The sequence below is a fragment of the Carcharodon carcharias genome, chromosome 7, assembly GCF_017639515.1.
Source record: "Carcharodon carcharias isolate sCarCar2 chromosome 7, sCarCar2.pri, whole genome shotgun sequence".
NCBI lineage: Eukaryota > Metazoa > Chordata > Chondrichthyes > Lamniformes > Lamnidae > Carcharodon > Carcharodon carcharias.
The window spans coordinates 116084783-116098946 of NC_054473.1; the positions used below are offsets into that span (position 1 = coordinate 116084783).

The 14164-nt window shown below is 44.0% G+C and overlaps 1 protein-coding gene across 3 annotated transcripts in view; it reads left to right on the plus strand.

Moving 5' to 3' along the window:
• LOC121279633 (uncharacterized protein KIAA0895-like) overlaps positions 1 to 14164 on the plus strand; it is a 94486-nt gene that overhangs the window by 76561 nt on the left and 3761 nt on the right. For all 3 annotated transcript variants that reach the window (XM_041190823.1, XM_041190824.1, XM_041190825.1), the window contains exons 4-6: positions 6721 to 6853; positions 7767 to 8072; positions 11663 to 11760. In XM_041190823.1, the coding sequence (XP_041046757.1) occupies positions 6721 to 6853; positions 7767 to 8072; positions 11663 to 11760 (537 nt within the window). The remainder of the gene's footprint in view (positions 1 to 6720; positions 6854 to 7766; positions 8073 to 11662; positions 11761 to 14164) is intronic.

Sequence of the window (14164 nt, forward strand, 5' to 3'; positions counted from 1 at the left end):
GTTTATTATAATAGAGTATGATGTATTTAAGTATCGTGTGGTAGTACACAGTGTCCATGATGTATTGTGTTAGTTTTAGTCCATTGACTTAAGAAGAACCACAAATTTTGTGAGATTTAAAATGAGCATTCCAACCTGTGTTCTCTCTTGCATTAGAGTGAAATCCATTCCTGATATCAGTTGCAGTAGTCCATCACTTTTAATGTTTTAACTATATGCTCACTCGTGAAATAATATTTTAGATTGCATTCAGCATGATTAACAGGGCATGAATCACTGAGTCTGCAGAGTGGATACAGTGGAACACTGTCTCCTGATCAATGGATAAATGGTTTAAGCTTTCCTCAGAGCTCAGCAATTACTTACTCACAGATAGGCAATGTATACAGACAGCACTTAAACACTGAGTTCAGGGCCAAGCCTAGGGGGAGACATGAAGAAGACGAGGGAGTGCAAAGTTTACTGGGTAATCTTATATCATTCCGATCAATGGAAGTGTTAAGTTGAGGGGTTGGTGGGGTGTGGGGAGAGGGGGGAGAGGATGGATAGGCAGAGAAGGTGGCGGAAGAGAGTAAAGAGGTGGGAAGCAGCACTGTTCAGCCTATCTGTACTTTAACGTTGTATGTTTCACAACAAAAAGAAAAACTTGCTTTATATAGCTCCTTTCACAATTTCAGGACATCTCAAACTGTTTTATAGCCAATTATATAGGATTGCATAGGACAAAAGGCACAGGAACAGGCTATTCAGCCCTATCAATCCATGCCAGCATTTATGATCCAAGCTGGTTGACGAAGTCAAAACCAAGACACAGAGCTTCTTTCTATCAAGAGAGTTTACTGACTTTGTTCAGTATCATGACTCTCCTCCCACACCCCAGTGTCCCAGCTACCCCCTATTTATATGTGATTAAAGTACTTAATTAAACAATGCCCTTTACCTGTGTATCCTAACAATGCAATTAACATACCATTAATACGCATGAGCCTCCTCTCAACCTAAACCTACTATCGTAAACCTCTATTCCATTCTCCCTCAAAGTCTTGTCTAGCTTCCCCTTAAACGCACCCATACTCTTCACTTCAACCACTCCTGATGGCAGTAAGTTCCACGTTCTCACCACTCTTTGGGTAAAGACATTTCATCTGAATTCCCAATTGGATTTCTGGGTCTTGCTTCCTTTTTTGAAGTGTTGTCACTGGAGTGATGTAGGAAATGCGGCTGTCAATTTTTGCACAGCAAGATCCCACAAGCAGCAATGAGATAATGGCTGGATGGTTTGCTTTAGTCCTGTTGCTGAGGGCAAAGACAGATGTATATGAAGAAATAGATGTTTGCTGCAACCTTGGCTGAATTAGTTGCTTCCAGTGGGGGCAACAGTTGGGAGGTTAACAGTTTGTCTCTGCATGAGCTCAGTTGTGACATTACCATTGTTAGAATGGTTTCACCTGTGGACCAGAAACACAAAGAGGCACTGGTGTCCATGTAACGGTACCCTCGTGTGGGACAGCCCCAGCAGAAGAGAATCAGAGGGAGGAAAAGGCAAAAATAATTTGCTGAGCAAATCTGATGCAAAATAAAGCACAGTGAAAGGAGTAAGTTTCAGTTTATTTCAGATTGATTTACAGTGAAGTGGGTGCATGGATTGGGGTCTGTGCATCAGGTCTTCATTCTTGATTGAATGTTGATGTGTTGCTGTTAAATAAACTCGAGTGTTTGGTTCCCAGGAGTGGCGGCGCTGCAGTAATTCAGGCACGGCTGGTTCAGTAAGCAGACCCACAGCACTCTGCTCCAATTACAGTTCATCCAGAGGTCATTGCCAGGAAGAACGTGTTTCTAATTGAATCCATGGTTCAGTACATACCAACACACATTCTCAGGGCCTCCTGTAAATACTGGCACACTAGCAGGGACCCCCCCTACCTCCCCTGTAAACACTGACACACTAGTAGAGACCCCTGTAAATACCGACATTCTGGAGACCCCAATGACAAGCTCCTGGGATCTCGCTGTAAATAGTGAGATACTCCTTTGGACCCCCTGTAAAAACTGACACTCCCCAAGGAAACTCTGCAAATGCTGACATTCTGGGGATCCCCAGTAAATAGTGACAAACACCTGGGGATTCCCTATAATTACTGATACATTCCTGGGTACCACTAAAATCCCTCTAATGTTTTTCCATCAGTGCACTGAATGAATTTTGTCACCAATATCAAGATAATGTGCAGACATGCACCAGCAAGGGAACATAGGAACTGGAATAACGCATTCAGCCTGTCGAACCTGCTCTGCCATTCAATCTGATCATCTACCTCAACACCACTTTCTTGAATTATCTCCATAGCCCTTGATGTCATTAGTCTCCAGAAATCTATCGATTTCTGTTTTAAACATGCTCAATGATTGAGCTTCCACAGCCCTCAGCACTAGAAACAAAAATCCTATTTGCCTTTGTACAGATGTGACTGTTAAAAGCATATGCGGTAAGTAACCTTCATAGGCTTATTCAAGCCAACAAGATCCCACTATTAGCTCTTTTAAAGCCAACCTAATAAACAAAATTAACAAAATGAGGGATAAAGTAAACACAGCCCCTAAGTTAGGTTAGCTGTAAAATCAAAGACAAAGTTTAAAGAAAACTTACAAACATCAAATCAAAATGTGATTAAGAGGGTCGATAAAGCACCCCAGACCCCGTGGTGCCCACTGGGCAGGGAAGGCCTCGACGGTGCCAGCAGATACCGTGTGCTCCCTCTCCAGGGACACCCAGCTGCAAACGTAGCTGTGGAAGAGGGGCAAACAGTCGGGTGGGACGACACCCTCGATCGCCCGCTGCCTGGACCTGTTAATGGCTAACTTGGCCAAGCCCAGGAACAGGTTCATGAGGAGTCCTCCTCCTTCTTGGCCCCCCTCCGCACCGGGTGTCTGTAGATCAGGAGGGTGGGACTGAAGTGCAAACAAAATATTAATAAAAGGTTTTTAAAATCCCACTATTACCCAGCTGAAATACATTCAAACTTAATCAGATTCAAGTTAACTAATTAGCTCACCAGTTGACAATCTTCTGCAGCATTTTAAGGGTGTGAGCACTTCAGAAACTCATTCTATACAAAAGAAAGAGTTTACATTTATATAGCACCTTTCAGGACATCCCAAGGTGCTTTCCAGCCAGTGAAGTACAGCTATCCCTCATTTAGCACTCCTACTGTGTTCCTAAAAAGAAACAGCTAAATAAAAGTCTGTTAAACAAAAATCCCTTTCCCATAAGAAAATGTGTAATAAAGATGTGTTACGTTTTTGATCGGTAATTTTTACGTTAAAAGCCAATTGACTGCCTTGAACCTAACTGTCCCCAAAATTCTCCTACAAATTCTTAAAAACTTATCAAATCTTAGTAACTTACCTCCTGCTCGCTGCTTCCTGCCTCCAGCTCACCACCTTTCCCGCTCACCACCTCTCCCGCTCACCGCCTCTCCCATTTCACCGCCTCTCCCATTCACAACCTCTCCCATTTCACTGCCTCTCCATTCACCGCCTCTCCGGTTCACTAACTTTACTGACTAGCCGCCTCTCCTGATTGTCACTTCCCTCCCAAACCTTCCCTCTCACCTCCTCTCCTGAGCACATTTGATTCTGTAAATCCTTGCATCTCTGCAGGGGATAACCTCAGCCAAATTGCATCAAATAAATAATTGCATCAAATTGCACCCCAGAAACAAATATTTGCATCCACAGAGCTCACAGTCCCTCAGAAACCATTCTTAGTTCGCAGTGAGTCGGACAAACTCCTCAAATGGCAGCTCCTTTTCTCCACTATCTCCCACTTCTTGGGCACTCTCTCTCTTTCTGCAGTCATTGGGCAAGCTGTCAGCCAATCAGCTGTTGCCATGTGGCCGGCTGCGACAAGTGGAATTGGACACCAATGGAAATCTGGCCAAGCATGGCATCACAGCTTAATGAAGCATTGATTGGTGGAGCAGCAGGGCACTTTCCACATGTCATGTTGGCATGTTGGAATGATGCATGGCTGCTCAGGCACGCAGCTTAGAGGGAATTTAGCCATGGACCATCAGGAATTAACCCCTTACTAGGCCCCAGTAAAAGGAGGTGAAAGATAGAGTTGTTGTGAATGAATATAAGTAAGTTAATAAGTTCAAATATACATTCCCTGAAATCATTTCTTTGTGAAAGATCCCATAGCACTATTCACAGAGGTGGGAGTTCTCTCTGTTCTGGCCAATACTCACCCATTAACAAGCACAGAGGTGATGACTAAGCAGGACTAAGTGCTGAATATGAGAGTTTTGGATGAGCTGAAGTTTCTAGAGGATTTAGGAAATGAGAGGCTGGCCATTGGAATAGTCACATCTGCAGATGACAAAAGCAAAAAATGGTGAAACAGCAGATGGAATAAGGCAAAGGCAGAGGCGGGCATTGTTATAGAGAGGATATGGAGTCAGATGCTCAACTCAGGGTCAAATACAGGATCAAGGTTGTAAAAGCCTCATTCAGCCTGAGATAGTAGCTTAGGATAAGGATGCAACTGCTGGCAAAGATGTTGAATTTGCTGCAGGGACTACAGATAATGGTTTTAATTTTATCAATGGATAACCAGGAAATCACCATTCAGCCACAACTGGATGTTGGTTAAACATGCTGACTACATAGGTCAGGGGTGGCCAAACTGCATTTCATTGACACACAGAGTGTGGCTCATTCCTTGTGCTGCAAAACCCATTAAATCATATTTTGAGGGAGGTAAACAGCAGGTGCAGCTTCAGCCACAAACTGGTTCACAGGAGAGAACTGGAGAGCAGGCAGCAGCACTGGGAGGAGGAAGTTGGGGGGTAGGGTTAATATCAATGATTCATTCCAGCGTTGTTGCAAGATTTTTTTTGTAGTTTTCTGTCAGTCTTACATAGGGCCTCATGACCCTCAGTGCCATTTCTCCGGTTCCCTAACTCATCCTCTCACTGCTGACCCTCAAACTTGCGGCCTGTGTCTGGAAAGGGAGGAAACAGTTTAATACAGAACAGGAATGTAAGAATCTACTGTATTGAGATACAGGGACTCTGATTAAAATTCATTGTTCAGTAGGTGACTACAACATTTTTTCAAGTAAAATCAATCTTTTTTATCCCCTCGCCGATTTTCCACATTGGAAGAGCAACGGCGCACAAAGTCAATTAAGCAGTGAGCTTGTGCTCATTCTGATTAGTGTCAATGAAGCAGATTTGTCTCTGCCATAATTGGAAGCCTGGAAGTTAAGAGAGGAAAAAGCTGAAGCTTTCCTCACAGAACTGTGTGCAATAGTAATAAAATTGTGTCCGTAAAGGTTGTCCATGTCTTGCGGCTCTCAAATGTCTGAAGATTAACATATGCAGCTCTAAGGCTCATAAGGTTTGGCTACCCCTGACATAACTGTGGAGGGTTCAGGAGAATGAGAAATGTTGCTGAGATCCACACGGAAGCTGACCTCATGCCTGTGAATGGAGCTTTCAAGAAGAAGCATGTAAATGAGGATGAGAAGTGGACCAAAGATGGATCCTCAAAGGACTCAGGAATTAATACTGCAAAAGCTGGAAGACAAGTCATTGCTTATTCAAGAATTATTCTGGCTATGATCAGACAGGTAAGGTTGCAACCAAGCAAGGGTAGTTCCACTGAGCTGGACAATGGTGGAGAGACTTTGGAAGAAAATGGTATGGTCGATTGAATTAAGGGCTGCAGAGGAGAAGGAAATCTAAACACCATAGTCACAGTCATAGAGAATGTAATTTGTGACTTCCTTTAGAACTGTTCGGTGTAACAGCAGGGAATGAAATCTGATTAGAGATATTCAAATTGGTTTGCAATAAAGATGGACATGGATTTGGGAGGTGACAACACACTAGATTAGAGATGTGACAGTACTGACAATATTTACAATGTCAACTTGCACACTGACTAGGAGGGGAAGGTCAACATTTTAGTTTAGAATCCATGGTTCGGCTCCTCCCTGTCCGTGTAATCTCCTTCAGCCCCAAACCCACCGAAATATCTGCACTCCTCTAATTCTGGCCTCTTGAGCATCCCTGATTTCAATCACTCCATAATTGGTGGTTGTGCCTTCAACTGTCTAGGTCCTAGTTCCCTTCCTAATCTTCTCTGCATCGCTACCTCACTTTCCAGCTTTACAGCACTTCTTAAAACCTAACTGTTCGACCAAGTTTTTGGTCATCTGCACTAATGTCTCTTTATGTGGTGTCATATTTTATTTTATAATGCCTTTGTGAAGTATCTTGGGACATTTTATTATTTTAAGGATGCCATACAAGTACACGTTCTCGTTGTTGTTAATCGCTTCATAAAGCAGATTATCTGGTCAATTTTATCTTGTTGCTGTTTGTGATAGCTTGCTGTACATAAATTGGCTTCCCTGTTTCTTACCTTACAATGATGCTGACACTTCATAAGTACTTCATTGGCTGTAAAGTACCTTAGGATGTCCTGAGGTTGGGAAAGGCACTAGGGAAATGCAAATCCTTCTTTCATTGAAGCAGATGGTATAAGGAGGTTCAAGAATCAAGCTAGGTATCTCTTTTTGGAGAGAAAAGGGGTTGAGAGATGTGGTGAGAAGACAGGCAGGGAAGGTTAAAATCAGTCAGAAAGAGCATTTCCTAATGCCTCTGCATATGATATGGCTGGCTAACTGGAGCTCTCTGTCTCTCTTTGCAGGTGGTGGTGCGGCTCAGTGAAGATCTGTTGTCTCAAGCAGTGATGATGGTGGAGAACTGTCGGCCCACGCTGACCATTAATCTCGCAGGGGCTCGCCAATACTGGCTGGAGGGGATGTTACGCCATGAGATAGGTCAGTTTTACAAACAAATCAGATAGGACCAAAGGGGAATATTGTGTTTTATTATTTTTTCCCCTTTCCTGTAGATTTTGTCTGCCCTTTCTCCTGAAGATTTTGACTCCTGACTGTACATTGGGCTCATTGGGCAGTGTCCACCCTTTATCACTAGGCTCAAGACTCCATGTGTAAGCCTGGGCAATCAGAGTCTATTCCACCAAGGGCATTATTGCAGTTGAACCTGGCTGCCCATGTCATGCATCTAGACAGGCACCAGTGATGGAGTCACTGGAATTGAGGAAGGAGCCTAGGCTGCTGTTTATATCATTTCTTTGCCATAGTCCAAAGGCATCCAGACCAATTGCAGAGGCCCCCCTGCTGTCCAAGCTCAGTGCAGCATAGACCGAGTCTCAAGCCTAGCCTCTTCCTGATGCTTGGTTCCCATTCCATGCTGAGCCAGTGTACAGAGCCATTCTAAAGAACTTTTCTTTACTGGCCAGTGTCAACATTCACAGTAGTTTACAAGGACAGTCACTACTTTTCCACCAGATCACTCTGCAAGCCACAAGGGAGAGTGTGTTCACTACATTTTGTCTTCATTACGAAGTGTTTATTTATTTAAAGCACTATGATGTAAGTTGTGCCGAACCATATCATCACTTTGTGAACACTTTTGTTTTCTCTGCTGTTACCTTAGGGTGGGCTGGGAGATGCCCCTCTCTTTTAGTTATCCAAGGTCTTCTCTTGGTTCCTGCAGATGGGTGTACCCATCAACTGGTGCCACCCTAGTATCTGTAAAATTCTGCTGTTTTTGACTGAAATTGTGTTCTCTGTTTTGTTCTTGAGGATGATGCCAATGAGGGAGCTCTCCCTGTGATGTGGTGAAACTACCTTCCCCTTTCTTTTTTAAAATATTGTTTAATATCAGGCACGCACTACATTCGCGGCGTTAACAACAGCCACCAGCCCTGGCACAGTGCAGCGGGCAGGAAACAGTATGGCCTGAAACCAGCCAACCCGACCGAGGAAGGCCTTGCCAGCCTGAACAGTGTTCTGTACCGCAAGTACCCTTTCCTGTGGCGGGCAGCCCTGCTCTACTACACCGTCTTCCAGGCCAGTCGGATGCCCTTCTGCCAGCTCTTTGAAGATATCGCCAAGTTCGTCGAGGACCCAAACACTCGATGGGAGTATTGCGTGAGGGCCAAGAGAGGCCAAGCAGATACTTCACAGCCAGGTCATATGTATTTACAACTTACTTCTTTTAAGATGAAACAGGAGTGGTGGCATAGTGTTATATTATTATTGGGTTAATAATCCAGCGTCCTGAACTAATTAACCAGAAATCTGAGTTCAAATCTGACCAAAGCAGCTGGGGAATTTCATTCATAAAACTGGTATCAGGAATGGTGACCATGTAACTATTGTTGTTAAAACCCATTTGATTAGGGATCCTTACCCAGTTTGACCTATATGTGATTCCTAGATCTACAGCAATGTGGTTGACTTTTAACTCCTTCTGTAATGGGCCAACACATCGCTCAGTTGCCAAGGAGGTGGCTCATCACCACTTTCTCAAGGTCACTTAGGGATGGGTAATAAATGCTGGCCTTGCCAGTGATGCCCATGTCCTATGAATGAATAATGAAAATCAATACTTTAAGGAACACTTGCATTCTTTGCAAAGGGAGGGTAGGAGTTACCACTGATGGGTATTTCCTTATTTTGGACATGCCCAGATCAGGTGTTGCAGAAACACTTGCAGCGTGAATCACTGTATCTCTGCTTCAACCTCAGAAGAGCATCCCCTACTACACCTGAGTAAAGCTTGCTGTCATCCTCTGTGTGGCACCCACAACATTTACTTGTCTCTTGCATGCAAATTGATGACCTCCAATTCTACCGCCTTGCCCCTACCATTGATCCAAATGCTGTTGTGAATCCACTGGTTTTTTTTTAAATTGAGGCCTGAATAAGTTGAAAACTTTTCTGATTCAGTTTGTCTAAACCTTGCAGGATCTGGTTTGACCCTGAGCTGACCTTTATAGTCCACATAGCAACAATTAGTAAATCTGATATTCTTTCACCTTGGGAATATGACATGGTTTTTCTTCTATCTTTCTCTTTGCCACTAAAAGCCTAATCCTTTTCCTTGTCAAATCGAGGTTTGACTTCTTTATGCCCTTCACACTCGCCTCTCCTCCTTCCTTTCACAATCACTCCTGTGCGATCCACGCCTATTCCACATCACCGTACCGGGTTATCGTGGTTCCCTGGAGCTTCAGAGTATTGATTTGAAAATACTTGATCTTGTCCCTGTTTGAGTGTAATCCTCCAATCCATCCACGGCTCCCATTCTAGGGAGTGATATGCTCCCCACACCCTTTTTTGTTTATCAACAGCTGATTTTTCATCCGGTATGCCCTGGCCCATTGGAACTCTTCTAAATCAACCCATCTCATTGTTTCTCTTGCTTAATGCAAAATCATCTTAAAGATGCTGATCATTCTTTCAGCCTCCTCCGCCTTTTTGTCTTGCTTCTCTGTTAAATGCCCTAAGGTATTTTAAGTATGGGGGGCTGGAAGCAAATTTAAATCGCTGCAGTATTAGGAGCAGTTCTGTGTTGTGACCCTGCTTCATTTTCCTCTCCTTCTAGAACAGCTGAGGCTGATACAATGGGCCAAATGGCTTCCTCTTGTGCTGTTAAATTTCTGTGACGCTGTGAATGATGCAGACCAATATACAAAACAGATGGATAGGGAAAGAGCAGCTTGTCTCTCAAGCCTGTCCCACACTACAATGGTCAGAACATCATGACTAAGCATTTAGTCCCACCCTGCCCTGACCCTCCCTGCCCTCAGCCAAGCAAAAAGAGAGAAAATTCCAAGAGCTAATAGGAAAGACAATACTCTGGAAAATTCCTCTCCAGCTCCCTCAGGCGATTGAACAATAGTATTGCTACAGCTATCTGGTTGAGAAAAAGTACCTGAACACAGACTATGATTTCCTCTGAGGAATGACAGTATGACTCAGTGATGCATTGGCAGGGATTTTGTCAGGCCAACAGAGGTCTCCGCCCACTGGTTGGAAAACCAGTGGGGAACCCCTGTTAGCTCTGTGGAGGAGGCCCAACAGAATCAAATGCCTTTCAGGTACTTAAGTAGCCGCCATTGGGCCTTCCCCATGACTGAGGTCCACAGCAGCAGAAATCCCACCGCCTGAGACATGCTGGCTAGTCAGAGGCTGGCAGCTCCCCATGCCCCCAGCACCAGCAGGAGCATCAGGCTGCTGATGGCAATGCATCCACCAGAGGCCCAGAATCATCATGTACCCCAAGCTGAAGGTGAGTGATGGCAGGATGGGATTGCAGAGTGGGGGGGGTCACAGGAGGGGGTGGTGTTAGGGGTGTTGGAAACTACGGTAGGGGGTGGTTTTCAGTGCCACCCCTCTGCCCAATGCCAGGTCCCTAAGTACCTGATGGCAAGGGTCTTCCACCCACCGAAGGCTGCAGGCAAACCCAACAGGGAGACCAGTGGAGTCAGTGGCTAGGGGCAGAGTTTGTGCAGGGAACAAAGACATTGACTTTGGTATTCCCAATATTTAGTTGGAAGAAATTTCTGCTTGTCCAGTACTGAATGTCAGATAAGCAGTCTGACAATTTAGGGATAGTGGAGGTCACGGTGGTGTAGAGCTGGGTGTGAAAACTGACACTGTATTTTTGGATGATGTTTCCTAGCACGTAGGTAAGAAATAGGAGGCAGCCAAGGATAAATCAATGGGGAAAACCAGATATAATGTCATGGGAGCAGGTAGCATAGCCATTCTAGACAATTCCCTGGTTATGATTAAATAAGAATGGGACCAGGTGAGTGTAGTCCTGACTGTGGAGAGCAGCTGGAGGAGAATGGTGTGTTCAATCATATCAAATTCCTGAAGGGTTTAAACTGAGATCAGTGGCACCTCTAGACTGGCAATAGAAATACGATATTCTCACTGAAGGTTACAGGGCATCAGGTGGCAGTAGATTACAGGGAGGAGGCTGTAGCTGCAGGGTTTTAATTGAAATTACAAACATGGGATTTACGAGACAGTAAAAAGACCATAGACATCTAATTCATCTTCTAAAATCCTGGCTGTCCCATGATATAAAATAAAGATGTTGTTGACTAATCATCACCACCAATCTCTTTGAACGACAACAGACCCAGACAAGAGGTGAGGAAAACCCCTGTCGTGGAGAGCTTTGGTCCAAAGTCACCTGTTCTTTTTCCAAGCATTGCTACACTCACCATGTGTCTCAAAATGTTATTTTCTGAAAGAAATCTATTTACAAACATACAATTGTATAAATTAGGAGCAGGAGTAAGCCATGTGGCCCCTCCAGCCTGCTCTGCCATTCAATAATATCATGGCTGATCTGATAGTAACCTCAAAGCCACATTCCTGCCAACCCCCGATACCCTTTCACCCCCTTGCTTATCGAGAATCTATCTAGCTCTGCCTTAAAAATATTCAAAGACTTTGCTTCCACTGCCTTTGCAGGTCTAGAATTCCAAAAGCACACAACTCTCAGAGAGAAAAAAATTCTCCTCATCTCTGTCTTAAATGAGCGACACCTTATTTTTAAAGCGTCCCCTAGTTCTAGATTCTAATTTCATTCTAGATTTCATTGTTATTTGAATTAATCAATTGGACCTGAATCTCCCATCTCCCTAAATTGTCCTTCATTGAAAGGGAAGTGATGTTAATAATCCTTGAAGGTGAATTTGGGGTCATTGATGGCTATTTGCTCTCGGCCTTGGCTCACTTTCTCCTTTCCCTTTGCAGGCTGTTTCAGTAAGGACCAGGTGTATTTGGATGGCGTGCTGCTGCTGCTTCGATACAGGAAGAGCATTGACTTCAAGATGCTGGCGGCACTGGGGAAGGTAACCACATCTAACCTGGTGAGATGAGAGAGGAGCTTCTCATCGCGGCAACACAAATGGTTCTTGTTGGCCGGGGTTGGGGATGTGTGGAGGCAAGGCACACATCAAAAACAAAATAGTGTCCTGCACAACAGGGAACACCACTACTGATGGTGGGAGCAGCAGGGTCTGTCTTTATAAAATGCACCTGAATTTACTGGGTCATTATTTCTGTAAACCAAAGTTACTGACTCTCCAGTGTGTGGTGTGCATAGACCCTCCCCTACATCCACCTACCCCATTCTGTTCATCAAATGTTGGGGCCCATTAACCTCAGTCATGAGAAGCTCCGTTTGCAAACCACTCTGCTGTTTTTTTTTGGCTGGCATTGAGGTACTTGACAGAAGGTGCACTTTAAGAATCTCTCCTCCACTTGACATCACCCCCCTCTGTCCCAGGATGCCTAGTCTACAGCCAGACATCCCTTGCGCTGTATGGTTCACACCAAGACATGAATGGGGAGTGGGTAAAGCGAATCCTAGCTGCACTGTACTTTAGCTCACAGTGTCGTATGCCACTCACTTTACTCCCCTGTAAACATAGGAATTCACTCTCTACTATCCTGATAGTCGCATGATGCAACAATAATAGATTTATTGATAAATCAGGGCAATAAATCTCTCTCTGTGGAATGAAGTCACAGGACCAGATTCCTCCCTCCATCTCACATGTGCACGCGTGGTACAGAGGAGCCAGGTAATTCCCACAGATTGGGAAAGATACTGAGAGTGAACTATCACTGGGCCTCTATTAGGTCTCTTCTGGTGGATAACTGAAAGGCAGAACCTGGAGGAAGCAATCGGCTTATTTTTAAAAAATTCTTTCATGCGATGCGGCATTCTTAGCAATGCCAGCATTTTTTGCCCGTCCCTAATTGCTTGCAAAGAAGTGGTGGTGAACTGCCTTCTTGAAGCACTCCATCTGATGTGTGTACACCCATAGTGCTGTTAGAGAGTGAGTTCCATTTCCCAACTCTAGAACAAGCAGTGAGAGATCCAATGAGTAATGTTCCTTTTACCCTCACTAAACAAAAAACCTACCTCAGGAGACTAATCCTTCCTATATTTACGTGCTATTATCTATTGCTTCTAATATACATACTGAGGTCTCTCAGGATGAGCAGTTGCCAATTAATGCTAAATTAGAGATATGTTTCCACTTTAAATTGTATTAATTTTCACAATGAGTGACTTATTTTTGTACCAGTTGGAATTAAGGTACAGTAGGTGGTGACGTATTACTTCTGGCAACTGTTTAAATCTCACCTAGATGAATAGGAGAAAACTCTTAAACAAAAACAGAATTACCTGGAAAAACTCAGCAGGTCTGGCAGCATTGGCGGAGAAGAAAAGAGTTGACATTTCAAGTCCTCATGACCCTTCAACAGAACTGATTTTTCTTTACAAGGAGAGGGAAATATAAGCTGGTTTAAGGGCGGTGGGGGGTTGGGGGGGTGGGGGGGGGGGGGGGGGGGTGTTTGGTTGGGGGGGGGGGTGGTGGGAGTGGAGGGGGGGTGTTAGGATAGGAGCAGATCATCAAAAGATGTCACAGACAAAAGAACAAAAGAACACAGAGGTGTTGAAGTTGGTGATATTATCTAAACGAATGTGCTAATTAAGAATGGAAGGTAGGGCACTCAAGGTATAGCTCTAGTGGTGATGGGGGAGCATAAAAGATTTAAAAATAATGGAAATAGGTGGGAAAAGAAAAATCTATATAAATTATTGGAAAAAAAAACAAAAGGAAGGGGGAAGAAACAGAAAGGGGGTGGGGATGGAGGAGGGAGCTCAAGACCTAAAGTTGTTGAATTCAATTTTCAGTCCGGAAGGCTTTACCTGTTTTTTTGTTTTTTTTTTCCAATAATTTATATAGATTTTTCTTTTCCCACCTATTTCCATTATTTTTAAATCTTTTATGCTCCTCCACCCCCACTAGATCTATACCTTGAGTGCCCTACCATCCATTCTTAATTAGCACATTCGTTTAGATAATATCACCAACTTCAACACCTCTGTGTTCTTTTGTTCTTTTGTCTGTTACATCTTTTGATGATCTGCTCCTATCCTAATACTACCTCCCCCCCACCGCCGCCCGCCACCTTAAACCAGCTTATATTTCCCTCTCCTTGTAAAGAAAGATCAGTTCTGTTGAAGGGTCATGAGGACTTGAAACGTCAACTCTTTTCTTCTCCGCCGATGCTGCCAGACCTGCTGAGTTTTTCCAGGTAATTCTGTTTTTGTTTTGGATTTCCAGGATCCGCAGTTTTTTGTTTTTATCTAGGAGAAAACTCTTGTCCGATTGGTAGTCAGGTGGGAGTGTAAGCTGTGAGGAGGACACAAAGAGGCTGAAAAGAGATGTAGGCAGA